The sequence below is a fragment of the Dreissena polymorpha genome, chromosome 5 (assembly GCF_020536995.1).
Source record: "Dreissena polymorpha isolate Duluth1 chromosome 5, UMN_Dpol_1.0, whole genome shotgun sequence".
Taxonomy (NCBI): domain Eukaryota; kingdom Metazoa; phylum Mollusca; class Bivalvia; order Myida; family Dreissenidae; genus Dreissena; species Dreissena polymorpha.
In genome coordinates this window covers 108679833-108707130 of record NC_068359.1, presented here as the reverse complement: position 1 = coordinate 108707130, position 27298 = coordinate 108679833, and the positions used below count along the sequence as shown (strand labels likewise).

The 27298-nt window shown below is 34.2% G+C and overlaps 1 protein-coding gene across 2 annotated transcripts; it reads left to right on the top strand.

The window, feature by feature from the left end:
• LOC127881875 (cytochrome P450 4F2-like) lies at window positions 1-23468 on the top strand. 2 transcript variants are annotated; one of them, XM_052430054.1, is made up of 11 exons: window positions 1-519; window positions 4245-4392; window positions 4787-4968; window positions 5424-5548; window positions 15111-15173; window positions 15412-15535; window positions 15849-15981; window positions 17455-17584; window positions 17691-17969; window positions 20946-21033; window positions 22202-23468. In XM_052430054.1, the coding sequence occupies exons 1-11, from the start codon at window positions 307-309 to the stop codon at window positions 22289-22291; spliced, it is 1575 nt and encodes a 524-aa protein (XP_052286014.1). In that variant the 5' UTR covers window positions 1-306; the 3' UTR covers window positions 22292-23468. The 2 variants fall into 2 exon arrangements, with proteins under 2 accessions (XP_052286014.1, XP_052286013.1); XM_052430053.1 differs by having other exon boundaries at window positions 3-519; window positions 20946-21011.
• Window positions 23469-27298: the final 3830 nt, after the last annotated feature.

The following is a 27298-nucleotide window of genomic DNA, read 5'->3' as shown; positions in this document are numbered from 1 at the left end:
ATATGCATAATAATATGCACCAAACGTCCTCTTTTATGTATGAATGAATTTAATAATTGTGTTTAGATGTTTTAATGAATATAATTTAGTACTTGCACCATATAGTATTACATCTTCATTTGGCTAGTTTACGATTAATAACGTATTTAAATAAGATTCGTTATCTTCGGGTCACTGAGTAAAAATATTGCAGTGAGATATATAAGTGTATGAGCACATATTGTGTACCGAATTGTGACGGAGGACGTCTATGTTGTGGAGAAGTACTCAAGTATTCGCAGGCCGCACTTGTCCGTCTTATTGGGAATGTTCGGCATAGATACAGGTGCCTGGGCCTATGTGTTCTACACTCAGGCACTGTATGGCTGGCCCCTATTGTGGACCCTGGCGGTGTTCGCAGCCACCTTCATCATGTACAAGCTAGCAGGGCTCGTTCTGCACGTGAAGTGGCTCAAGATGCACTTCACGGGTGTGCCGGGTCCGACTGATAGACACTGGTTTTATGGACATTTACACTTGGTGAGTTCGAAATAGCTACGGTGTATCGTTAAAATACATGCTTGTAACGTGGTAGACAATTGTTTGCGTATTTTAAACCTCGTACTATTTTACTTTAAACATTAACTATTTTAACGGGATAAGTATTGCACAACTTGGCCAATTTTTATTGAAAATATTTCAGTGATTTAACTGTAAAATCTTTTTGTTTACAAATATAAAGATAACTTGCTTATTTGAATGTCCGATGTTGATACATTTGCAATTTAGAAACACATCTGTGTACGGTTTGTGACATTTAAAAGCTGTTACTGTTTATATGCACCATTTATGTATACTAGTGTGAAAGTACGCATCTTCGTCTTTTCTATGCATCACAATCTCTCTCAACAAGTACATATTTGAATCATTTAGACGCGTACGAAAATAATGTTATTCCAACCACGAAAGTGTCTCCTAAATTAATCAAGGCTTCATGTAATGGCGTTAAAGAGATCAGAAACATTTTGCTATTATAATCCTTATGGTTCCGGCAGCCGCTTTGTTATCTAATTTCTGAATTCGTCGCGATCGATCGCTAGTGCGCAACGTTGAGATGACAGGTTCTGTTTAGAGGAAATCTTAAATCAATGTGAAGCTTAGACTTTAAAGTTAAATATAACGCACCGTCACACTTCATGTATATTAGATTGTAACAGGTCATCGACATAAAATACCAACGTCAATTTTATATAAATACACAAGCAATATTAAGACGACTAAATTTCACAACAACATCGAAAGTCAATAACAACATCAACTAAAAGTCGGTTTTGTGATATCGTAAAAAGCATGACTGACACGTCTTCAGTTCACTCCCTGTCTTGCAACAGAGCTTGTGTGTCGATGATTCCTTTAAAGTACTCAACTATTAGTCTCTTTTCCTCTACAGCTGACGAAAGTAGCGTTGATTTCCATTAATTGAATACGTATTTAAATGTACGAATAATACAATTAATGTTTTAGACGCGGTAATTATTTCGTAGGTCTCAATGAGTCCCACATAACCATGAACTAAAATATAAATGCATCAAATATACACCAAAGTTTGGATAATGATGTCTGATACGAAATCTTGGAATACCAATGATCATTGTGTATGTGGTCATACTTATAAAGTGGTTAGGTGCGGTCATCTTCCGAGTTGAATGACAAAGATTCGAGTCTCGCAAAAATGTGTTCTTTTATAACGGGAAGCTTTCCTACTATCTAGCTCCATCGTTCGCTAGCTTAATATCCCGGGATGTCGTCAAGTTAGCTAATAAAATTGAAAGACACCGTGCTATTGCGGGATGCTCGCGCACTAGTTGGTACCGTCACACAACACCGATTCCCTTCATGATATGTATAATAAGAATAGGGCGTAAATATAGTATTCAAGCATTAAATGTGTTCCATCAGTTTAAATTGGATGACGTCAAATCGCGAGTAAGATATTAGTAGATACAACAACACTTACTTTACGTTTAATACACCACCCATTACACGGTTGAGATGACATATTGACTCACGGCGTATTGCTACGTTGGGTCATAGTGCATTATATATTTCCTTAAGACACATTGTTCCCCTTTACTTATATAAAGTACAATTGATACAAATTCAATGGCCTTTGTAAAAGACCGCCCTATCATACGTTATTGTACATGCAAATGAACATGATCAACTTATCTTTCCTAACGCGTTGCTTATTATTCGACCCCATTCAGGACATTCATCAAACATAAAAATGCATCAATCAAACCTGTACTGATAATATAAATGTAGCAAGAAGTCCCCGCTGCAGGAGATACGTCAGATCCGCATCTGCGCGCTGGGTTAATTAAAGCAGTTACATTTTTTTACAATTTAACAAGGTGATCCATATGTCAGGCAATGGATTAGCCGCAGCGAGAAATATAAAACCTGCTGAATATGTCACGACGTCGTAAACAAAGCATTATAACTTCAAAAACATAAAAACAGTCGTATTGTGAATACTATGTTTAAATAATTTATACGCAATGTAAAATATCATATCAAAATATCAAATTTACTTCATCTGTTAAAGCATGAATTGCATTTATATATAACCATACAAAGTAGCAAATCTTTTAAAATAGTGATATGTTTATATGACAATAAAGCTGTTTGACTAAGTCTGTTCCATTTGACTGAGGTTTTTCAGTATGATTATTTCAAAGAAGTTTTTAAGTCGTAAATAATTCTGAAGAATTGACAGGGTAAATGAGTGTATCCTGATTAGCCAGTTTGATTATGTGTCATATCAAACAAGTTCATTGTAGTTATTCAGTTATACTAATTGTCAGGTAAAAAATGTTTCTCCTGATATACAGTTTAAATAATTTTCATGTCAAATACATAAATCATAATTATTTAGTTGAACGCTAAAACGTAATAAAAGTTTATCCTAGTTAATGAGTTTGATAATTTGACACGCAACATCAGCTTTATTTTGGTTATTATTTGATATTGTTATTACATTTGTAACGTCAAACAGGCTTTTATCATACCACCGCATTGATATCTGTCTGATATTACGTTGCCTGATATATTTTTTATATCATGGTCAACAGGAAGTTTTTATATCAGTCAATGTTTGGAGTTACGTGAGATTTGCAATTAAGTCAACAATTTCTATCAACATGAATCAGGTTCAACAAAACAAACAATTTGATTCCAAGAACGTACATATTTTATTCTAGTTTAAAGTCATAAATCACGAAAACGTCTATTTTTGAAATCACCACAGCCCGCACTACTGAAGTTACATGACGTCATCAATGGGACATTAAATTTTAAATATCGAGAAAGTCATTGCTCTCGCAAGTGCTGCACAGAAAGTCAAGACAAATGATAACTGTATGCTAATCCTCAACTATTCAAACAAACGATTTAACACACTTATGTCAATATCGACACCATCTTCAAAATGTCAATTTCAATACACATCTTCAAAATGGCGTCTCCACACTATTCGGTGAAGTGTGTTCTTCGATTAAATTTGTCGCTGCAGTCCATTCCTGATCTCCAATTTAAGACGTTTATAATTAAAGCGGGTGTACTCTTCCCATTCGTAGCGCAAACAACTTTTTTCCTCTAAACGATCTTTAAAATAAACGATTATTTGTTTCGTATTTTCGAGCGCCGTTGCTACATAAGCACGTATGTCAACGTGTTAAAGCCGGATCAGCAAAATCAGCGGGGATCCGTACATTTTAAATAAAAAAATGGATTGTTTTGCAGATGTTTAGGAAAATGTGGTATGATAAACAGAAAAACATGTTACTGTCCCATCGTTTTGTAATATATCAGGCTCGGGACGAATAAAACAACGGCTCAGCAAGCATCGCCGTTATATTATACTAAGCCTCGCCTGATATATTACAAAACGATGGGATAGTAACCTGTTATTGGTCATGACAGGACGGTTTATCCCGGTAAATCAAAATAAAACTTGGTCTCGTCAGAGATGTTTATCCCGGTAAATCAGAATAAAACTTGGTAAAGTCAGAGATTGTTGTATCCCGGTAAATAAGAATAATACTAGGTCAAGTCAAAGATGTTTATCTTGGTGATCCAGGTTGAGCATCTGACGTGTCAAATATCTTGAGCCTGTAAATAAACTCATACGTGTGTTATGTCAGACAAGTTTATCCTGTTTATTCTGTTTAAACAAAGTTCATGTGACACAGCTCTTCTTTCAGTTCCCGAAAACCCCTGGGGACCGCATACGGTTCATCCTGGGACTTGGCGCGAGGTTCCGGCGCTACTTCTGCCTCTGGATGGGGCCGGCCCGGGTCACTCTGGTGGTCAACCACCCGACCACCGTGAAGGCAGTCATGAAAACTTCCGGTTAGAAGCGTTTATATTTTGTTATGCTTTAAGGTATTGTTGTGAGTGCTTTATATATGTGCCGAAGGCACGATCATATTCAATACTGAAGAAAATATGATCTCACTTGTAAAACGCAATGGTTTCCGTAGTGGTGTTGTTTATTTTTCTTATATAACTCGGCTGATGTAAAATGAACAATTATATAAATCAATAGGGTTACATATATTCAATATTGCTTTCTCATTAATAATCTAACGAAGTTACCAGTGTTTGGTCCTTGTTTTCAATTACCTTTTATTGCTTATTTTATCTGAATACGATTTTTTTTATTTAAAGATATGTTTCATTTGTGTATGTATTTAGAAGTATAATGGAAATAATAATAATGACAATACTGATGCATGTGTTTTAGAGCCTAAACCCACGGGTTTTAGTGGCATGTACCGGTTCGGGTTGCCGTGGCTGGGGCCTGGCCTACTCATCGCGGAGGGGGCACGTTGGTCAAGGTCACGGCGTCTTCTCACGCCGGCGTTCCACTTCGACATACTGAAGCCATACGTGCAAGTGTACAACGAGGCAGTGCAAAAACTCATAGTAAGATAAACCCAATCTTCTCAGTGAAGTTTCCGTTGAATGTATTAACATTGGTAAAAATATTAAATTTCAGTGGACTGTGTATCTAGTTATTGCGCCTCTAATATTCATATACAAGAGCCCTTGCAAGCGATTATAACACTATTAGAATACAGTTACACAGGTATTACTCTTAAACAAATTTCATGACACAAAAATACAGCAAATTAATCACCAGGAACATTGATAATCATTATGATCATAATATTCGCCATTACCATTATTATTATCAGTAGAATTAAAAAAAACATTGCCATCAGCATGAAAAGTATGTATACCTGTTTTTGATTGTTGTTTTATTGTTGTTGGTGGTAGTGGTGGTAGTTATATTGGTGATGATGGTGGTCGTGGTGGTCGTGAAGATGCTAATGTAGTTTAAATTGCCGTTGTTGTTGTTATTGCCTTCTTGTTTTCAGGTAAACCTGGATAGTGTGACGGACACGAAGGAGAGTTTCGAGGTGTTCTCACACGTATCCCGCCTCACCCTGGACATCATTTTGCGCTGCGCCTTTTCCTACGAGACCGACTGCCAGGCGCCGGGGTTTGTTACACACAACTTTAATAAGTGATCCCTATTCGTTGTTGCGATAAAACTAACAGTTTCCTCCCTGGCGATTACCGATTCTATCACAAGTATTCTATTCTATCACTCTCTAAAGCCGAAGATTAATGGTCTGTTTAATATTTAATTTGTTTCAAATAAGTGAAATTTAAAACCATATTTTTCTTTCAAAAATATTCAAATAAATTATTATCAATCAATAAAAAAAATATACAATAAGGAACACTATTTTACTCGATCATCATGACGTGGTCTTAAGAGCGGCAATAATTAAAGAGCTTTGCTAAGGGAGAGGTCTCATTTCTGTGCGGAGGTCTGCATTGCAGTATTTTTGTACTCACTCAGAATGTACCGAAAACAGTTAAACTGCAGAAGCATTATAAGAATATATAATCTTGTTAACACCCACGTGGATTTTATTTTGAGACAAGTTACCTTTGCAATACCGAATAATACATGTCAATCGATGTTCATCACTAAAAATGATTTAAGTTATGGGCATCGCATTGAAATTATTACCAATCAATTCAATTCAATTGAATTCAAAGCATAGCGGTTTTAAACCGTTTGCAATGCATGACAAACCTTAAGTTGGTTCACAAAAATAATCACACAAAAAACACAAAATACGTTAGTGAAAATAATATTTCATTTCATAGATTCGTTATTTAAAATTAAAAGGAATCAAACACATAAAGAATTAATTTATTTTCAATTTCATGACTCCATGGTGTAACATTCGTCGTAATAACTGAATAACAAGTTACTTTCTAAAGAACATGGTAGTGAATTAAGTACCATTATCGACTAAATTCAATCTTGCTGACATGAGTTTTGTTACTCGTCTCGCTGACAATGTTAAACTTTAAGAACCATCGTATCGAAGGTCATCAAAATGCAGGTGGATTTTTACTTAACTATGAGACGCATTTAATCAAGGTATTAAGTGTTCGATGCCTGAAAACTTAGCTTGAAAGTATACTAATAATACGCATTAGTAACAGTATATACAAGATATGTCTACATTTAATATATACGGATTTAAAATACAAGTGCAAAGGTTAATATAAACACATTTTAAACAGTGAAGATTTATATCAGGCATTATTCACCAATGATATTGTTTATATAATGGGATGGTAAGGCTATGACTCTATAAGGTCTTCAATTCAATGGTATCCGATTAATTGACCGCTGTTAATACTTGGTGTATTTCATGCAACTTCACTAATGTGACGGGAAAACAATCAAACCCAAAACAAACGATAATGAGACACATGTTATGGTTTATGCTATATTATATGTGAAGATTTTCGTTAACAACATTGATTATCAATGAAATCTTAGTTCATATATTTTTCAATTTGTGTACAATGTAAAGAAGTGAAACTCCAGCTGCTGGAGCAGTATTGAATTTTCATTAAAACAATTAGTTGGTCCTTTATTTAAGGCAAGTGACCGATTGCCCAAACAGTAAAAAAACAGCACAATACAGCACAATACAAACCAACATAAACACAAAATATGAATAAAGCTGGGGTCACCGCCTTGGAACGGTCAATGCAAGCATTATGTCTATTGGTACATTTAATAAATTAAAATGTAAACAAAATATACTAGGAATGTTTAAAGGTAGCGGTTGCAAATTTTTACTGTCGTTTTCAGTTGTAAATATGTGGGATTTTTTTAAAATTATATTGGATATTCAACTACTAAGAATAAAATTGATTAAAAGAAAAACACTTACCTTGTTAGCAGACGAGTTAAATTCAAACAATATAAGCATCATCAAGCTAAAATCGGTATCAACATGTGTTGAAGTATTGTGTGTTGCTATAAATCAACCATGACCTACTTTCGTAAAAGGGGAGTAATAAGTCAGCTCATTGAAATTAAAAGGTGTAATGTGTGCAACAAACAATATGTTGATGAGACAAAAAGGACTTTCAGCAAACGCTAAGACTTGTATGGTCTGATTGGAAAACATGTAACTTTAACAGATCCCCCATTGCAGCACATTGTAGCGAACTTGATCACCCGTTTGATAATATCGACCTCTGCTGTATTGAAGCTAATGAAAAATGATCAGACACAACACGAAAACTTCGAGCAGCTAGAGCAACTAGAATCGGCAATTCAACACTTTACAGCCCCATTAAATAAATAAAAACGACACATTTCATGAAACAACAGTTATTGCATAAAACTCAAATCCATTTTAACAATTTTAGATTGATATAATTAACGATTTAGGCGCCATTTAATTACACACAATTAAAATCAGTGTCAGTAAATATTCGCAAAACGAAACCTACATATGAAACGATACTGAAAGCAAATATTTTATCATTACATCGATATAATGAACATAAAGGGCGCCAGTTTATGACACAAATTTAATATGCGTAAATAAATAAATACAAAGAAATAAAACGACACGTACTTATAAAAACAAAACTAAATGCCTTAAACGTTAACTTCAGTTTTTACAATCTCATCCATATCATAAACAACCCTGGCGCCAGTGTATAGCACATGGTTTAAATCAGCAGAACGTTGTTGTTCTAGTGTGCATTCGCACTGAGGAATCTAGAACTCATATTTGTATACAACCATGAAGAAGACGTATAGTTGAAAGCGCTAGGGTATACGAAACTTAATAAGTATATCGTGGGCTTAGCGCAAAACGGTTGTAACTCACATTTTTACAAAAAAATCATATTTTTTCATTTTTCTAGTTTTTTTTTACTTTACACATCCGAAATAGATATTACGATTATATTCTGAAAATTTACCGATGGAAACATGTATTTGGCTTATGGTTGTTTTTAATTTTTGATAATTTTTGTTATGCAAAACAGTTGTATCTCAAGTAACAACCTTTGAGCACAAAAAAATACAAAGTGTACAATGTTGGAAGGGAAGTAACTCATCTTTATATCTTTAGTTTATGACATCATAATTATGACATCACTGTTTGATTTGCTTGCCATGTGGGCCTTGACATTCTAAAGGTTGTTTTAACTTTTTTTAATTCTCAAGAACATACATAATTACCTTTACATCTTTCTTAATTCATTTAGTATTGTAATTATTATAGTTCAACAGAGTTAAAGTCAAAACAAGTTTATCTTATCAGCTTATTTTGATTTTAAAAAATAATGAACTTTAATCCTCTTTCTGAATTCAAATACAAACTATTCAAATATAAATGTGATATAACAAAAATGATAGATAGAAACTAGAACAAAATGCGATTGATCTTTTTCCTACCTTTTGAGCATGACATTATTATAATTGTCTCAGTCTGACATGCTACACACTTGAACCATTGTCTCAGTCTAAATTGGTACGTACTGGTATTATTGTCTCAGTCTGACATGCTATTTACTGGTACAATTGTCTTAGTCTGACATTCTAAATACTGGTACCATTGTCCCCATCTGACATGCTACGTAAAGGTATAATTGTAACAGTCTGACATGCTATGTACTGGTACCATTGTCACTGTCTCAGATGCTACACACTGCATGGTACCATTGTCACAGTCTCACATGCTACATACCGGTATAATTGTCGCAGTATGACCAGCTGCTTACTGGTACCATTGTCACAGTCTGACATGCTACACACTGGTACCATTGTCACAGTCGCAGATGCTACGTTCTGGTACCATTGTAACAGTCTCACATACTACATACTGGTACTATTGTCACAGTCTAGCATGCCATGTACTGGTATAATTGTAACAGTCTGACAAGCTACGTAGTGATTCCATTGTCACAGTCCCACATGCTAGCCACTGGTATAATTTTCACAGTCAGACAAGCTACGAAGTGGTACGATTGCCACAGTCGCACATGCTCCATACTGGTATAATTATAACAGTCTGACTTGCTACATACTGGTACCATTGTCACAGTCCCACATGCTTCATACCGGTATAATTGTCGCAGTATGACCAGCTGCTTACTGGTACCATTGTCACAGTCTGACATGCTACACACTGGTACCATTGTCACAGTCGCAGATACTACGTTCTGGTACAATTGTAACAGTCTCACATACTACATACTGGTACTATTGTCACAGTCTAGCATGCCATGTACTGGTATAATTGTAACAGACTGACAAGCTACGTAGTGATTCCATTGTCACAGTCTCACATGCTAGCCACTGGTATAATTTTCACAGTCTGACAAGCTACGTAGTGGTATGATTGCCACAGCCACACATGCTCCATACTGGTATAATTATAACAGTCTGACTTGTTACATACTGGTACCAATTTGTCACAGTCTCACATGCAACATACGGATATAATTGTCACAGTATGACAAGCTACATACTGGTACCATTGTCAAAGTCTGACATGCTACGTACTGGTTCTTTTGTCACAGTAGCAGATGCTACATTCTGGTACCATTGTAACAGTCTCACATGCTACATACTGGTACTATTGTCACAGTTTAGCATGTCATATACTGGTATAATTGTAACAGTCTGACAAGCTACGTAGTGGTACCATTGTCACAGTCTCACATGCTACATACTGGTAAAATTTTCACAGTCTGACAAGCCACGTAGTCCTGGGTACCATTGTCAAAGTACGACATGCTAGATACTGGTACCATTGTAACAGTTGCATATGATTCATACTGGTACCATTGTAACAGTCTGACATGCTACATACTGATACCATTGTCACAGTCTAGCATGCTATGTACTAGTATAATTGTAACAATCTGACACGGTACGTAGTGTTACCATTTTCACAGTCTCAAACGCTACTCACTGGTATAATCTCACAGTCTGACAAGCTAAAGAGTGGTACCATTGTTACAGTCTCAAATGATACCCACTGGTATAATCTCAAAGTCTGACAAGCTACATAGTAGTACCATTGTCAAAATCTCAGATGCTACGTACTGGTACCATTGTCTCAGTCTCACATGCTACGTACTGGCTAAATTGCCACAGTCTTACATGCTAATATTGGTACCATTGTCACAGTCTAACATAATACATACTGGTACCATTTTCACAGTCTGACATGCTCTGTATTGGTACTCTTGTCACAGTCTGACATGCAACATACTGGTACCATTGTCACATCGCAGATGCTACGTAATGGTACCATTGTCACAGTCTGACATGCTACATACTGGTTACATTGTCACAGTCTTGCATGCTATGTACTGGTATAATTGTAACAGTCTGACACGCTACAAAGTGGTACCTTAACAGTCTGACACGCTACAAAGTGGTACCTTTGTTCCAGTCTCACATGCAGCAATGATGCTACCTACTGTATAATTTTCACAGTCTGACAATCTATATAGTGGTACCATTGTCACAGTCTCAGATGCTTCGTACCAGTACCATTGTCACAGTCTCAGATGCTATGTACTGGTACCATTGTCTTAGTCTCACATGCTATGTACTGATATAATTGTCACAGTCTGCCATGCTTAATATTGGTACCATTGTCACAGTCTAACATAATACATACCGGTACTATTGTCACAGTCTGACATGCCACATAGAGGTATAATTGTAACAGTCTGACAAGTCATGTTGACGAATGATCTTACTTTTGCTGTTATACCCACTTAGAGCGTTTATGGTATCAAATCTTAAGCTATTAATTCTTTTATGTTAAATAACTGCAGACCAAATTGAACAAAGTAATAAGGGAATTATTGTGATGATAAAATATGTTTGAATACAAGTACATACTTAGAAGTCTCAATTCTATTTTCCAAATCTCAATTCTACCTTTTTGAAACAAAATTAACTTGTTCTTGGACTTTTTTATTGTTAATTTTATTAATTTACCTATGTTCAACATAGTGTTAAATTCCTTTTTATTCTTTAAAAAATCATGTGAATGAACCGTGAAAAGATGATTATATTCTTTACAATAAATTATAGTATTATATATAAGCATTATAGAAAAATGATGTACATGAACGGCAGGAAATAAGTTAATTAATTAATTGGGTTGGCTTGAGTAATTTTTAATACTGGAAATATTATTTTTCGTTTCTTCAATTGCATTTGTCGAGACTGCAGTATAAAATCACAAACTATTTCGGTAATGTAAAATAAAGGATAAAATAAATACCTCAAAGTTTGAATCTTAGCTGATCATGTAGATCTCTAGAATAGTTTTAGATGATTAAAAAAATCGTTTAAAGATCTCATGTAATTTAATTTATTAAAGTAAACAACAAATTATATTATAAAAAACGTATATCAATAATGTGTGGAATAATTATGAATACATTTTATACACCATACTAAAATGATTGTATTTGTTAAAAAAAGTGTTTTATGATTGTTGAAAGTTTATGGTAACTAATAAGTTTTGCTTTCTTTTACTAATGACGAAGAATAAAGAGTATATGATGAGATACTTCCATTTAACACACAAATAAATATTAAAATCTGCCCAAATTAAAAATGGAAAACAGTCATAACTTGAGTAACTTCCCTATTGCATAAAAATAATAAATGAAATTTTTCAAAATTTCAGGTGGAAAATGGTTGTAACTTGAACATGTTCAAATATCTCTTTCCATAATTATTCTACAGATTGGAAATGAGTCTTTTAACACTGCTTGGAACTAACCAAATATATGCTTTTTTAATAAAATCCAGCAAGAATTTTTTTAAAAATTGGGCAGTTTTTTGTCTCTCCTGTAAAATTTCCAAAAATGGAGTTACAACCGTTTTGTGCTAAGCCTACGATATATGATATATATCGTTCACACCTCGTTCAGCCATGAACAATTCTGCTTATTTGCGTTTTCAAAACGCCGAGAAATTACAATTAGTAAAACGTGCATGTCGAATACGATAAGAACAGTCTTCCAAACATTGACTTCGCCTTAATGAATATGTAATTTGAAAAGAAATAGCTCCATTTAAGGACAAATAACTTCATTGTATGACGCTAGAGTAATTTAATGTTAAGACTGATCCATAAACAAATCAATAAACGTAATCAAGTTCAAGAGATACGCCTGATTGACAACTGATTTTCCATTGATCTAGAAAAGAATATATACGAAGCACATTTTTTAAGTATATTTAGTAAACCTATGTACACTTCTCGAACAATTCATTTCAGTCAAATTTCTCCAGCAATTTATTTGCTGTTAATAAGTCAATAAAAGTTGGAAACCTGGTCTAGACAGTAACGCCGAGTAATCAATCAAAATGCTGTAAGCACTACAGTGTGAAAGCAGAGGGCGTTGTTATACCGCAAACTGGTGTAAACAATTTTTTTTAATTAAAGATTTGTTACCCATGAGATTTTGTACTTAAGTCTTAACATAAATCTAGTACTGCATACACACGTTAAGTGTTTGGTTTGTGTCACAGTAGTACTCGAATTACAATTAATTTAAATAAATGACTGAATGTTGGAATGTGTTTAAAGTTATATAGAATAAATAATTATAATATAACATAAATATATAAATTAATTGTTACCTTACATAAAATATTGAATGATAATAAAGAAATACAAATTTGATAAACAAGTAATATCAAATATACTAAATAATTTCATGAAAACTTGTATTTACTAACAAATATATGTTTGGAGCTAAGCATTTCTATTTATGGGTAGGGTTTGGTAAACATTGTGTTTAAACAGAACAAAACATGGTTTTTAACTTACACCTTGATGTATAAAGTGAATAAGTTGTTAAATAAAATTGAATACAGTTGACACGTTATGAATCTATGTATTTAATACAAATGTTATCGTATGGTAAACAATAGCAAATCCAACATGTGTTAAAAGGTACATGTACACATGTATGAAAATCCAATTTATCATTGGGATTGGATTGATCGTCACTTGGACCACAACGTTAAACATAACACCTATTAATGTTAATTGTGCTAAAAATGTCTTTTCTTTTATAAAGTCTAGTCAAGAAGGGAAATGTATGCAAACAAACAGAAGAAAACAATTCTTATATAAATGTTAATGGTATGAATCTCGAAGAAAACGTTGTCATCCAAAGTGCTCAAAACAAATAATAAGCATGACGCATGGTACATTTTAAATGTTAAGCAAAATATTGGTCGTAAGTTTAATATATTTACATTTTCATATAATACATTTTAACTGCATAACTGAAAAACCTTACCACTTAATCTACAATTTAAGGATCCACGGTGATCATTGCAGTTTTAAGTTTTCTTTTACTTTTTTATGTCTTGTAAAATACATCTATTTTTACCTACTACATACTTGTGTTTACGATGTTGCTTGCAACCATTAGTTTCCCACAATTTTCGCTATACATATTAGCATGTAATTACGTCGTACTGTTAGATTACGCCAAAGCAACCATTCTGTTATTGAATGATCTATTTTATACCAATTCTGATTATATGATTGGAATTACCTTATACCTCATTTAGATATTCTAAACTTATTTTTGAATCAATTGATAACATTGATATAGACCTTGACATACAAAGTTGTTTCTTTTTATTTTGCCGCTTTCTACAGTAAATTTATATCATTTGAAAAATACTTTGAATTGTGTTAAACATCTTGTACTTATTGTGAATATGCAAAAACCTGTTCTGTCAGTTAATAATAAGAAATTATCAGTCGCATATGGGCTGGAGACATAATGAACGATGCAAGTTTATTTATTATGCATCATAGGGCTAAAAGTAAGTGTACGGTAAGCGACACAATAATACAAAATAACACTAAAGTTTGTTTATGTAATTTTGTATGCTAAAATATGTGAATTCCTGTAAGTAATTACAGTAAGTTTTTAATTATAACTTTTTTTAAATGTGGAGTATTTAAAACCCGATCTCCTTATAATAATGTTGTATTGGAGATCAAACACGTACAAGTAGTATTATAATAATTTAATTCAAATACAAATGAATGAAGTGTTTTAAATCGGAGACGCATCATTCTAATAGTGCTTCATGTTTAAATAAATACTATAGAACATATTAACGTCGTTTGACATTAAATATTTGGACTATTCTACAATATGTAAATTTGTATGAACAAACGAAATAAAATGAATCTGTTCTAGACAAGCTTGCGATTTTGATTTGATTTGGTTGATATAATTTATTTTATTTCCAAACAAAGCTGACATTATTGCCATTTATGACCCCGTCATTGAATAAAAGCGATGCGCAATAGATTGCATTTCCATATTGTACCTTATAACATCGACATCTACGCAAATGCTTAACGTAATACCAGTGTTCTATATAATGACATATAATGACGATGGCGACGAACAGATCGTAACTTTTTTACACCAAGCCTTCTGTAATAATCGAAATTAAGTACCGCTGTACTATGTCGGTCAGTTATTCTTTGTCGTTCTGAGATTGGGCGATGAAAAAACTCGTGATCACGCCATCCTGTATTGAACTCATTCGCGTCAAAACTACGCATGGTGAATTATTGCCGGTATTAAACGTTAAATCGTGCATATCTCATTTAACGACGTTTACAACCTATGTGTTCTTTCAGAGAGCCACATCCCTATCTGACAGCAGTCAGTGAACTGGCCGATGTCTGGTGGGCGAGAGAAAAGTAAGGGTTCATCACTTCATATTCCTGTCCATATTCCTGTCCTCCCTTAAATATCCAGCCTCGAATCTGTATCATGGTGTGACAAGTAAATAATTAAAAAAGACGCCAAAAAAGTGCAGTTGCATTTTAATCGGCAGACATATGAGACATATTTTACGATGTTTCAACATTCCGTTAAAATGTTTGACATATTTATTTTTTATTTCATTTGATTGACTATTTTCTATTGCTTATTCAGGCGCCCGCTGCTGTATTATGACTGGATTTTCAACATGACCGAAATGGGGCGAAAATTCAAACAGGGCTGCGATTATGTACACAAGATAGCAGAGGACGTCATACACAAGCGGAAATCAGCATTGGTAACTGTATTAATATAGATACAGTGATTACACAGATTGATACGCTATTGTACGTAATCGTACACAGTTAATATTGATTCTAACAATGCAAATGAGGCAATCTAGGTGGACATGTTCATTAACATAATTAAAAGGGGAAAGTATTTAAAAAATAAAGAGAAAATGCATATGTAGACTTGGAAAAGCTATACTCAATTATCAATAACCATTGTACAAAAATAATAAATTAATAATCAAATCATTCTATTACATAGACGTTTGATGGAGCTCTATATTTCGAACGTACTAACACTTAATATCAATATTCCTTCAGGAGAGTTCGACCGGTTGTTCAGACCGAAAATACCTAGACTTCCTGGACATCCTGCTAACCGCTAAAGACGCGCATGGATGCAGCATGTCCCTGTTTGACATCCGTAACGAAGTGGACACCTTCATGTTTGAAGGTATGGAGGCTCGTTGATGTTGAACGGGTAGTAATTTATGCATAATAATGAAACTGAATAACCAATGTGAACACCGATTACTGTTATCGACATTATTTTGGTAAAAAACTGTATTCTTTTGTTAATAATTGAAGCCGATTTCGAGAAAGTTCAGTTGTTAAACATGCAGATCAATACAAAGTGTAGTACCTTTTGCTTGTATTTAGATCCTTAGCAAGCAAATGCATGCCATGTACATGCAGTTTTGTCAAGATATGCAAACGAAATATTAGGTCACATTTTTGCGCGGTTATGAGCTGCTTCTTGTGTGAGGTTATACTGCGATATGAAAACAAGTTTCCGAATTACACTATATAAATTAATTAAATAATTTGATGCATACATGCATTAAATCTACCGATATGCTGTTTGAAAAGCAGCACACGTATGTGGCGGAATCAAGTCCATAATAAGACACAAGATATAATTTCAGCATACATACGTCGCCATCATCTGTTTTGGAACCGATGCCTAATTTAATAATGGATGCTGTGAATCTATATATTAAAACAATCGCTGATTACATTTCTGTCAATATAATTGAGATGTAATACAAGCCATGCTCCTGATTATCAATATCATAATAATGTGGGCGGGCAGGGACGGTCGCGCCATTCTTGAAGGCTCCCTCTAATTCAATGAACCAGCCGTACAGTCCCCGTTAATGCATCGACGATTGATAACTGACGAGATCCGTGGACGGAATAATTATTCCAAAACAAATTTCAAACAACGGCTTAGCGCTAATCTCATTTTTGTAATTTGAATAATTTTCTATCACAATTGTTAAGGAGCTTCGTCGGAAAACCTGACGCATGTACCTTTTTGCGTACCAAATTCTTGCTTCGACGCAAACATGTCGAATGAAATGCAAACGCACGGGTTAATGGAAGTCAAGAACACGAGTTTCTCTTGCAGAAATATATTTGTAGTATCATTTATTAAAATCGCGGAAACAAATATATTACACATAAATAAATACTGAATACAATTATATAAATTGTGTTAAACATTTTACTTGTGTCGCGAATTGGTAAAATCACTGATAAACAGAGCGGGAGTAGCTTGAAGAATGTATAATAAATTCAATTTCTGACTTTAATTTCCCAGCGTTTAAAAAAAAGGACCAGGACCCAACTTTACTGAATCTTAAACATGTGCAATTATTAAATTCGTTTTACGTCACATATTCATGTGAAATAAGAAATGTCTAGTACGCAAACTTATAAGTTAAGGCATATATTCACCATTCATAGGCGATTATTTAACAAAAACACTACCCACTGTGCGAAACAAAAATTCATCAAAATAATCATGATAGAACATTTATTGTTTAAGTATTAAACAACAAACATATATTGAAGCTTCATAAAACTTCAGATTTCAGTGCCTCTTTCCTATATCATATGAAGATGTCTTTTGTCATTTTCACAGGTCACGACACCACTGCAAGTTCCATTTCCTGGACATTGTACGCGCTCGCAAAACATCCGGAATACCAGCTGCGCGCGCAACAGGAAATAGACGACATTTTGCAAGACCGCTACAGTGACGACATAACCTGGTGAGGTGTATAGCCCGAGTTACTATGCACATTTATGTACGTTTCTTATAGTATCCCCAACTTAAATGTGCATGTATATATAAGACCACTCTGCTTTAACATACAGGGCGGATCTCAACCGTCTGGATTACCTGACCATGTGCATAAAGGAGAGTCTCCGAAACTACAGTCCGGTGCCTTTCATTCAGCGCGAGTTCACACATGACTTCGAGATCGAGGGGCGGAAGTTCCCAGCAGGAACTCCGGTTACAGTCCACATTTACGGCGTTCACCACAACAGCGACGTATGGGAAAATCCCATGGAGTATTCACCTGAAAGGTTCTCCAAGGAAAATGTCGCCAAGATGGACTCCTACCAGTTTGTGCCGTTTTCGGCGGGGCCCAGGTAACAAAATATTGCACATGTGCAATTTACCATATTTGATACTTGATACGTTATTTAGCTGATTTGTGTTCAATATCTTTTTATTGATTCCATAGTTACAATTGTTTTAGTTATTTATCTTCCTTTTTGGATGGGGGGGGGGCTGATTATTTAATTAGTTTTAATTATAAAATCACTGATAGGCGGAGTACATATATTGTGTGCACTAACATTCAAACTACATTGCACATTACGGTAAATATGGGTGTTGTTTGTTATCAATGTGTATTGTTTCAATAATTTGTTGGATAACATTGACCAGGTGAGAATAAAATGTAAGTTAAAGATTTTTTTACATATATTATTATAATACTCAACACATGTAATGTAAATAGATAATGTCATTGTTTTAACATATAACTCTCCTGAGTACCGTAAAAAATTATTATAATGCTTATTATGTATGCATCAGAGGTCATTTGCCGCCCCAGTGTGGCGAACATTTTATAAATGTTATCTGCTCGCTTTTATGGCGTACATAACATTCACTTAATGCCTGTAGTGTGAATTATAGGCCCGACTGATAGATGTATACTAGTGGGACACTAATGGCCTTTCTTGCGTTAAAATTAGATTTAAAAACGAAAACAAAGACATTTACTTCTAAAATCTTACTGCAATATTGCGGGTTAGCACCGCAAGTACCAAGAAGTCATTATTTCTTTAAAATATTTGCTTTGAGTACTGACAGTGGTTCTGTTTGGTTTAAAGCCAACTATAATGACTCTCTATAATGACTTTAGTTATTAGAGGGGCGATACATGATGGTGTTTCTTAACGCGGAGTGAACTGAACGGCAGGAAGTTTAATAATTCCTTGACATGAATGGGATTTGTCACAGAAGCGCTAAGTGCTAATAGAGAATGGTGTGGAAATTAGGTGGGACCTACACGGCTTGTTTATTTCGGTTATAAATTATGAAAAACGTATTATATATGTTTATAATTTCTTAGATATCTACCAATATATTAAGGAAATCAACAATGGAATTGTTGATTATTTCACAAAAAAATTGAAAGACTTTTTCTGCAGCAATAAAGCCCATAAGGCATTTCGGATTTATTATTTTGCTTAAAGGTCGTAGGCAACGGTTAGTACGGCTAGGTCTTTGGGCTCTTTGATCCGAAAACATAATTTAGTAACAGCTGCAATGTATAATGGAAAGTTAACGTTTAACTTGCATTATTGATATTTATCATATACCTATCTAATGCTTTTAACAAAATACAGGTTGTATCAATCGTTGAAATAAAAAATCCCGTATTACGCTACTCGCTGTTTCCAAGTCCGTATTACCATACTAGCCGGATTACTTCGACCCATTTAATGACGTCACATTACACCAGAGCTCCAGATAAGGGTCGTATTTTCGTAATTACGAATTATTTTCAAGTCCGTTACGTATTCATTTTAAAATCTTGTCTTACCAGTAAGAATTACAAAATCAAGTTACGAATATTATTTTTACATCGATTCGTATCGATTTTTATTGAGTTCTTTTCGTGTATTAAAGATCTTTGCGGTGCTTATATAGAATGGTTATCGGGTTTGTTTAGCAAAGCGCATTTTTTCCAATAAAAGCGGCATATACAGTCTATCTGTCAAAAAAAACAATGGCGGCGCCCAGAGAGCGTCCTAAAAAACTGCAAAGCGTCCAAAAACACGCGTTTAACATATTGTACGCAAAGTGAGCCGAAGTTAAATGTTTAGAAAGACATTATAGAAAAGATCTTATACGATGTTGTATGTTCAGTTGCCGACACAGTCGGAAAAGCTAAACAAAAACGCGACACGACGGGCCCAAACTTAAACACACAAAAAACATAGAACGAGTGGAAGGGACAAGTTCCGTGGCTAATCGTTGACAAGATTGAAGGGGAGAGCCGTTTTAAATATGAAATATTTAAAAATTCATCTAAGGCATGCAATCTAAACACAGTTTGGGCATATGAAGGTATTGGAAAAATAAAATTGTATAATACTGAAAAGACACTGTTGAACTCGTATAAATAAAGTTGCTAGTATGTTTCGATAAAGACATGGAAGATAGAAGTGGAAGTGCATATCGTTTAAACGTTTTTGTTATAAACATCGGATTTAAGTTGTCAACTTAATTGTTATAAAAATTGGATTAACGATGGCATTAAGGTAAGCGTGTCGGAAACCTGTGTTATCCCGGTTCGAATGTTTACACGTTAATTTACATAAACTGTATTCATACGCGTCTAAAATAAACTATGGCGTACCGTTTTAGTCATTGTTACGCAGTTTTGTTAAAGTAAAAAATACATTTATTAACTGTTTTCGTTAGTTGTTGTATAAAATAAAAGGAATATTACGCTAGTCAATTGTTCCAAGAGTTTGTATCACTCTCGTGGCTTGTGCTATTCCGCATCACGCAAGCCACTCGAGTGATACAAACTCTTGGAACAATTGACTAGCGTAATATTCCGTATTTATTTGTAAAGCATTATATATGTAATGATTACATGAAGTTTCCGCGCGTTCTTATACTGATTAATTAAATTAAAATAAAGGACGAAATATTAAAGCTATTCGTTTATCTTCGAGATAGAGCCTATTTTATTTGAACACATGCAAGATTTCGTAAAACAATTATTTTTTTCACCATTTTCGATATCGTTCTTAATAAAATCAAATAGGTCATCGTTTAAATTATAATATAATTTATATCATAATTTTAATATATATACCGATACCTTATAATTAGTAATAGTAGTATAAATTACCGTATTGTTGAATGGTGGCTTCTGAATGATTGTAATTTTTCCCAAACAATTTGAACTGTCGGTTATATCGTGCTATAAGGTAGTTCAAATATTTTTTGTCATTTTTATTGGCATAATTTCTGATAAGCATGCGTTGTTTATAAAGACGACGCTTCGCATAGAATCCAAATGCCTGTTAACTTTGCAGGAACTGTATTGGTCAGCACTTCGCATTGAACGAGGAAAAGGTCGTACTTGCTAGGCTCCTGAGGAGGTATCCAGTTATATCTGCATCGGTCGGAAATGTTTCTTAGAACATGCATGACCATTTGAGCACAACGCGACTCAATAAGTATTGTTTCCCCATGTGTTTACCCGACTTCTACGACTTGATTTATTTGACCGATTTATCTCCAATGAAAGAGTCATTGCCAGGTAGTTCCGTAGATGTTGATTATCTCCAGACAGAATATAGGAAAAACAAGTATGTAAATTAACAGATCCTGCGTCTATATGACAAAAACAATTAAAACGATTGGCGTGTTAAGATCAAAGGCTCACACAAACTGATTAAAAATATGTCAGAGACTATGTGTGACGGAATGATTACAATGACAGTCCCAATGATCGTAAGCAGCATAAGTTGTCTCGCAATCAATACTAAGTAGTTTGATCCTATTTTTAATCTTATTTAACACTTCTAAGATTTAAATCTACAATTAACCGTAGTATGAAATCGCTTTTTATCCATATTAATAAAATATAATGATCTTAAACGACTTCTCTAAATGATTTCAATCTGATCGAATAATGTCACTTTTTCAATTTAAATCCAAATAAACACGAATCTTTACAATTGTTAAAAAATCTTATGGTTAAAGACAATACAAGACAAATATGTTTGAGACTTGCATAGTTTACATCGTCTAGACTCTAGATAGTTTACATACAATTATGTCACAGCGATCTACATAGAAATAAAGTAAGCATAAGCAAAATCGTATACGGTTACGAAAAGGCAAGGTAAAATATTTAAAAGCAAAATAAGCTCTGATTTTAAGAAATAATATTTCTAATAGTTATCCTCCATATATAAGTTTAACGTTATTATTATGGTGGGAGTTATAAATAGAGGGTCTAATGTTATAACATTTCTTTAGGTAGTTTTTCTCATATCAGCGTATACAATACGTCATCATTTAAATTATAATCAATGTATAATAATTATATCAGCGTATAAAGGGAAATTACAAACACAATTTAACCCATATTTGACATTTATGGGTTAAAGGGGCGAGTTGTTTTATACAATATGTTATTTGACAAAAACACTTGAGATCTTTAAAAAAAATGTGACATTTCCATGCACACAAAGCAAACTAACTATACCGGTATAGATTATATTAAACACATTCGAGAATGCCATCACTTTATATAAATAAAGGCCTTCTCCAAATGATTCAGATTCCGGTTCATACTGGATCCCAACCACAAGGTGGAGAAGAAGATTGCTGCAGTCCTGAAAGCCGAGAACGGTATCCGGATGTACTGTGAGCGCCGCGACTTATCCAAGTGAGGGATATATGTGCGACTACCATTGACATGCTTCAAGAAAGGTAGACAATCGTGTCACACGTAAATCACCACTTGTTTTTAAGTACCGCGCGAGATTGACAGATACGAGTTGTGTGAATTTTGGGTACGACCTAAGGTTTATCAGTTTCGCTATGTATAATATTTGTTGAATGATTCCAGATTCATAGTCAAATGTTTAAATACAACAAAAGTGCGTAAACAGTTTATATGTATTGTATCCAGTCTCACATTAAAGCGATAAAAAGATAATTGAATCAAGAGGGACATAATTACCCCGAAGCGTATGAGCTCGACTGTCAAAACATGACAAGGTGACTCAGGTTTTGACACATCCAACTTGGCTTAAAAATTGTCAAACATAAAATTCTGACCAAGTTTTGTCAAGAATCAGTGTTGCATAAGGCCTCTGTAATGGTAGCAATGTGTGTTTAAAATTTGATTGTGTGATCTAGTTAAGTACTCAGCTGACCAATATTCGAACTAGATATTAAGATTAATATTCTGGTTAAATTTCGTCAAGATTCGATAATTAATGTGGCTTCTAGTGTGGTAACAATGTCTTCCTGAGATTTTATCAAGTGACCCAGTTTATGGATCTTTTTTTGCCCTGATTCAAACAGGGCCAATGAATCGACACAATTTAAAGTCTGACACAGTTACAAGATTGAGTCTTACGTGTGACCTATAGAGTGATAACAAGGTTTCATAAGACCGTACGACCAAGTTTTTGAACGAACGCGGCCAGAATTGGTACTCAGCTTTGATATCATCGAGATCGAGTTTACCGCTTTGATGGAATATACGTATACTTGCAATTGATTGTGTTTATTTATGAAGACCGTCTGATGGAATGTACGTATTTTTGCAATTGATAGTGTTTATTTACATTTGTATTCGTAAATGACTATTTATGTTATGTTATGTTTAACAAAAAAAAATCCATTACCGCTTTGATGGAATTTACGTATTCTTGTAATTGATTGTGCATATTTATATTTGTATTCTTAAATGACCATTTATGTTATGTTATGTAATGTAATATTTTTAACCCATTAACGTGACAGAAATCAATGTATATATTTGTGTATGAAGACGATGTACTTATGTATAAGTCTGAATAAACTGTCTGTCTGTATGTCAGTCTGTCTGATCATCATTCCGAGGAAGTTTCATGAACATTGGAATGTACCTCTAGTTCCTCAGACCCAAGAATGGGTTGTTCGTTCCAATTTGACCCATAAAATGATGTCGACATACACATTTAATTAAAATAAAATTTTGTATTAACTATGCTTATTGCTTTTTTCAGAGTGAACAGCATAAGAGGATACTTTTAATGCAGAACGAAAGGCAAACATGCGCGTTCAATTGTGATATGCGCATATTATTAGCATATTATACATAGAATCCAGTATCTGGGTAGAACCTTAATTGAGATAAAAAAAACAACAACCGTCGTAGTCGTTTACATAATAAACATACACGTTCAGTATCGATGTGTAGCTATTAATTTAATTTGCGATTCATTATCCGTCTGCCTGTAACCCCTGTTAAATCAATCTAAATGTCGATAACTGTCTTTCTAAAATAATTGTTGAATAAAGGAAGGCCTATGTCTACAGTATGTGGGAAATAAACTTAGGTCGATCTTTAACCTACTTGTTGATTAGAATGATATATGTATCATTTAGCTCTATATTCTATACAGTGGCGGTAGAATAATTTAAAGTCATATTATCATGCATGTCAGGTATTAATGTTGGTGTACGGTATAACTCGCCTAAGCACGATTGCATAGTCGTGTACATTTTATATTGATTTTGAACTTTACGACAACTAAAACATTTATCTTTAAGATTATAGAATGGTGTAAACACTTGCTATCAAACCTTACATATTGTCAAACAAAACGTTGATTTTAAAGCAGCATATGCGTCGTCAATTAATGCAATTAAGTGCACTTTTCTCGCTCAGAATTTTAGTTTACTTATTTTATTAGGATATTAATCACAAAATAAAAGACTCTGCTTAAAAGTCACATGGATTCAACCATTTGCAATGGTGAATTTTAAACCATTCCTGATAAGTCGCCTATGTAAATTTAATCGAACAACCTTGCATTCACAAGAGCAAGCGTCATAGAAATCGCAAAAGAAGGTAACTGATTTGAAGCATACATCGAGAGCAACTGATTTAAGGGATATTAAAGAGCAACTGATTTGAAAAACACACCAAGAGCAAGTTATTTTAAGGAAACACCAACAGCAACTGATTTGAAGTAAACAACAAGAGCAACTGATTTTAGGATCAACAAAGAGCAACACATTTGAAGGAAAAACTAAGAACAACTGATTTGATGGTTACACCAAGAGCAATGGATTTGAAGGATAAACCAAAAGCAACTAATTTGAAGGAAAAGGATACACCAAGAGCACCTGATTTGGAGGTTACATCAAGAGAAACTGATTTGAAGGCTACGTCAAGAGCTACTGATTTAAAAGATGCACCGAAAGCAACTGATTTGAAGGATACACTCAGAGCAACTGATTTGAAGGTTACACCAAGAGCACCAGATTTGAAGGATACATCAAGAGCAACTGATTTGAAGTTTACATCAAGAGCTACTGATTTGAAAGATGCACCAAAGGCAACTGATTTGAAGGATACACTCAGAGCAACTGATTTGAAGGTTACATCAAGAGAAACTGATTTGAAGGATACATCAAGAGCTACTGATTTGAAAGATGCACCGAAAGCAACTGATTTGAAGGATACACTCAGAGCAACTGATTTGAAGGTTACACAAAGAGTAACTGATTTGAAGGATACATCAAGAGCAACTGAATTGAACGATACATCAAGAGCAACTTATTAGAATGATGCATCAAGAGTAACTGATTTAAAGAATACATCAAGAACAACTGTTTTGAAGAATACATCAACAGCAACTTATTTGAAGGGTACACCAAGAGCAACTGATTTGACGGATACCCTAAGAGCAACTGATTTTAATGATACACCAGGAGCAACTAATTTGAAGGATACACCAAGAGATACTAATTTGAAGGATACATCAAGAGCAACTGATTTGAAGCATACATCAAGAGCAACTGATTTGAGGGATATTAAAGAGCAATTGCTTTGAAAAACACCCCAAGAGCAAGTAATTTGAAGGAAACACCAACAGCAACTGATTTGAAGGACACAACAAGAGCAAATCATTTGAAGGATAAACGAAGAGCAACACATTTGAAGGAAACACAAAGAGCAACTGATTTGATGGATACACCAAGAGCAATGGATTTGAAGGAAAAACCAAGAGCAACTGATTTGAAGGATAAGAAAACACCGAGATCAAATGATTTGAAGGATACACTGAGCACAACTGATTTGAAGGTTACATCAAGAGCAACTGATTTGAATGATACACCAAGAGCAACTGATTTGAAGCATACATCAAGAGCAACTGATTTAAGGGATATTAAAGAGCAGCAGCTGATTTGAAAAATACACCAAGTTATTTAAAATAAAACAAGAGCAACTTATTTGAAAGACACAACAAGAGCAACTGATTTGAAGGATAAACCAAGAGCAACACATTTGAAGGAAACACGAAGAGCAACTGATTTAATGGATAAACCAAGAGCAATGGATTTGAACGATAAACCAAGAGCAACTGATTTTAAGGATAAGGTTACATCAAGAGCAACTGATTTGAAGGATACATCAAAAGCTACTGATTTGAAGGATATTCAAGAGCAACTGATTTGAATGATACACCAAGAGCTACTGATTTGAAGGTTACATCAAGAGCAACTGATTTAAAGGATACACCAAGAGCAACTGATTTGAAGGATACACCGAGAGCAACTGATTTGAAGGTTACATCAAAAGCAACTGATTTTAAGGATACATCAAGAGCATCTGATTTGAAAAATAAATCAAGATCTACTGATTAGAAGGATGTACCAAGAGTAACTGATTTGAAGAATACAAAAAGAGCAACTGGTTAAAAGGACACGATAAGAGCATCTTATTTGAATATACACCAAGAGCAACTGATTTCAAGGATACACCAAGAGCAACTCATTTGAAGGATACATCAAGAGCAACTGGTTTGAAGCATACATCAAGAGCAACTGATTTGAAAGAGACACCAAGAGCAACTGATTTGAAGGATACCCTAAGAGCAACTGATTTGAAGGATACATCTAAGGAAGTTATTTGAAGGATACACCAAGAGCAACTGATTTGAAAAATACATGATGAACAAGTCATTTGAAGAATGCACTAAGAAAAACTGATTTTAACAATACACAAAGAGCAACTGATTTTATGGATACACCAAGAACAACTGATTTGAAAAATACATCAAGAGCAACTTATTTGAAGGATACACAAAGAGCAACTGATTTGAAGGATACATCAAGAGCAACTGATTTGAAGCATACATCAAGAGCAACTGATTTAAGGGATATTAAAGAGCAGCCGATTTGAAAAATACACCAAGAGCAACACATTTGAAGGAAACACGAAGAGCAACTGATTTAATGGATAAACCAAGAGCAATGGATTTGAACGATAAACCAAGAGCAACTGGTTTGAAGGATAAGGATACACCAAGAGCAATTGATTTGAAGGTTTCATCAAGAGCAACTGATTTGAAGTATACATCACGAGCTAATGATTTGAAAGATACACCGAAAGCAACTTATTTGAAGGATATACCGAGAACAACTGATTTGAAGGTTACATCAAGAGCACTGATTTGAAGGATACATCAAGAGCAACTGATTTGAACGATACATCAAGAGCAACTGATTAGAATTGTGCACCAAGAGTAACTGATTTGAAGAATACATCAAGATCAACTGTTTTGAAGGATATTCAAGAGCAACTGATTTGAAGGATACATCAAGAGCAACTGATTTGAAGCATACACAAGAGCAACTGATTTGAAGGATA

Excerpts from the sequence above, each read along its gene's own strand:
- LOC127881875 (XM_052430054.1), top strand. The coding sequence starts at position 307 with ATGTTCGGCATAGATACAGGTGCCTGGGCCTATGTGTTCTACACTCAG. Across the intron at positions 4,969-5,423 it reads AGGCAGTGCAAAAACTCATA|GTAAACCTGGATAGTGTGAC; the intron begins GTAAGATAAACC and ends TCTTGTTTTCAG. Across the intron at positions 15,982-17,454 it reads GGACACCTTCATGTTTGAAG|GTCACGACACCACTGCAAGT; the intron begins GTATGGAGGCTC and ends TCATTTTCACAG.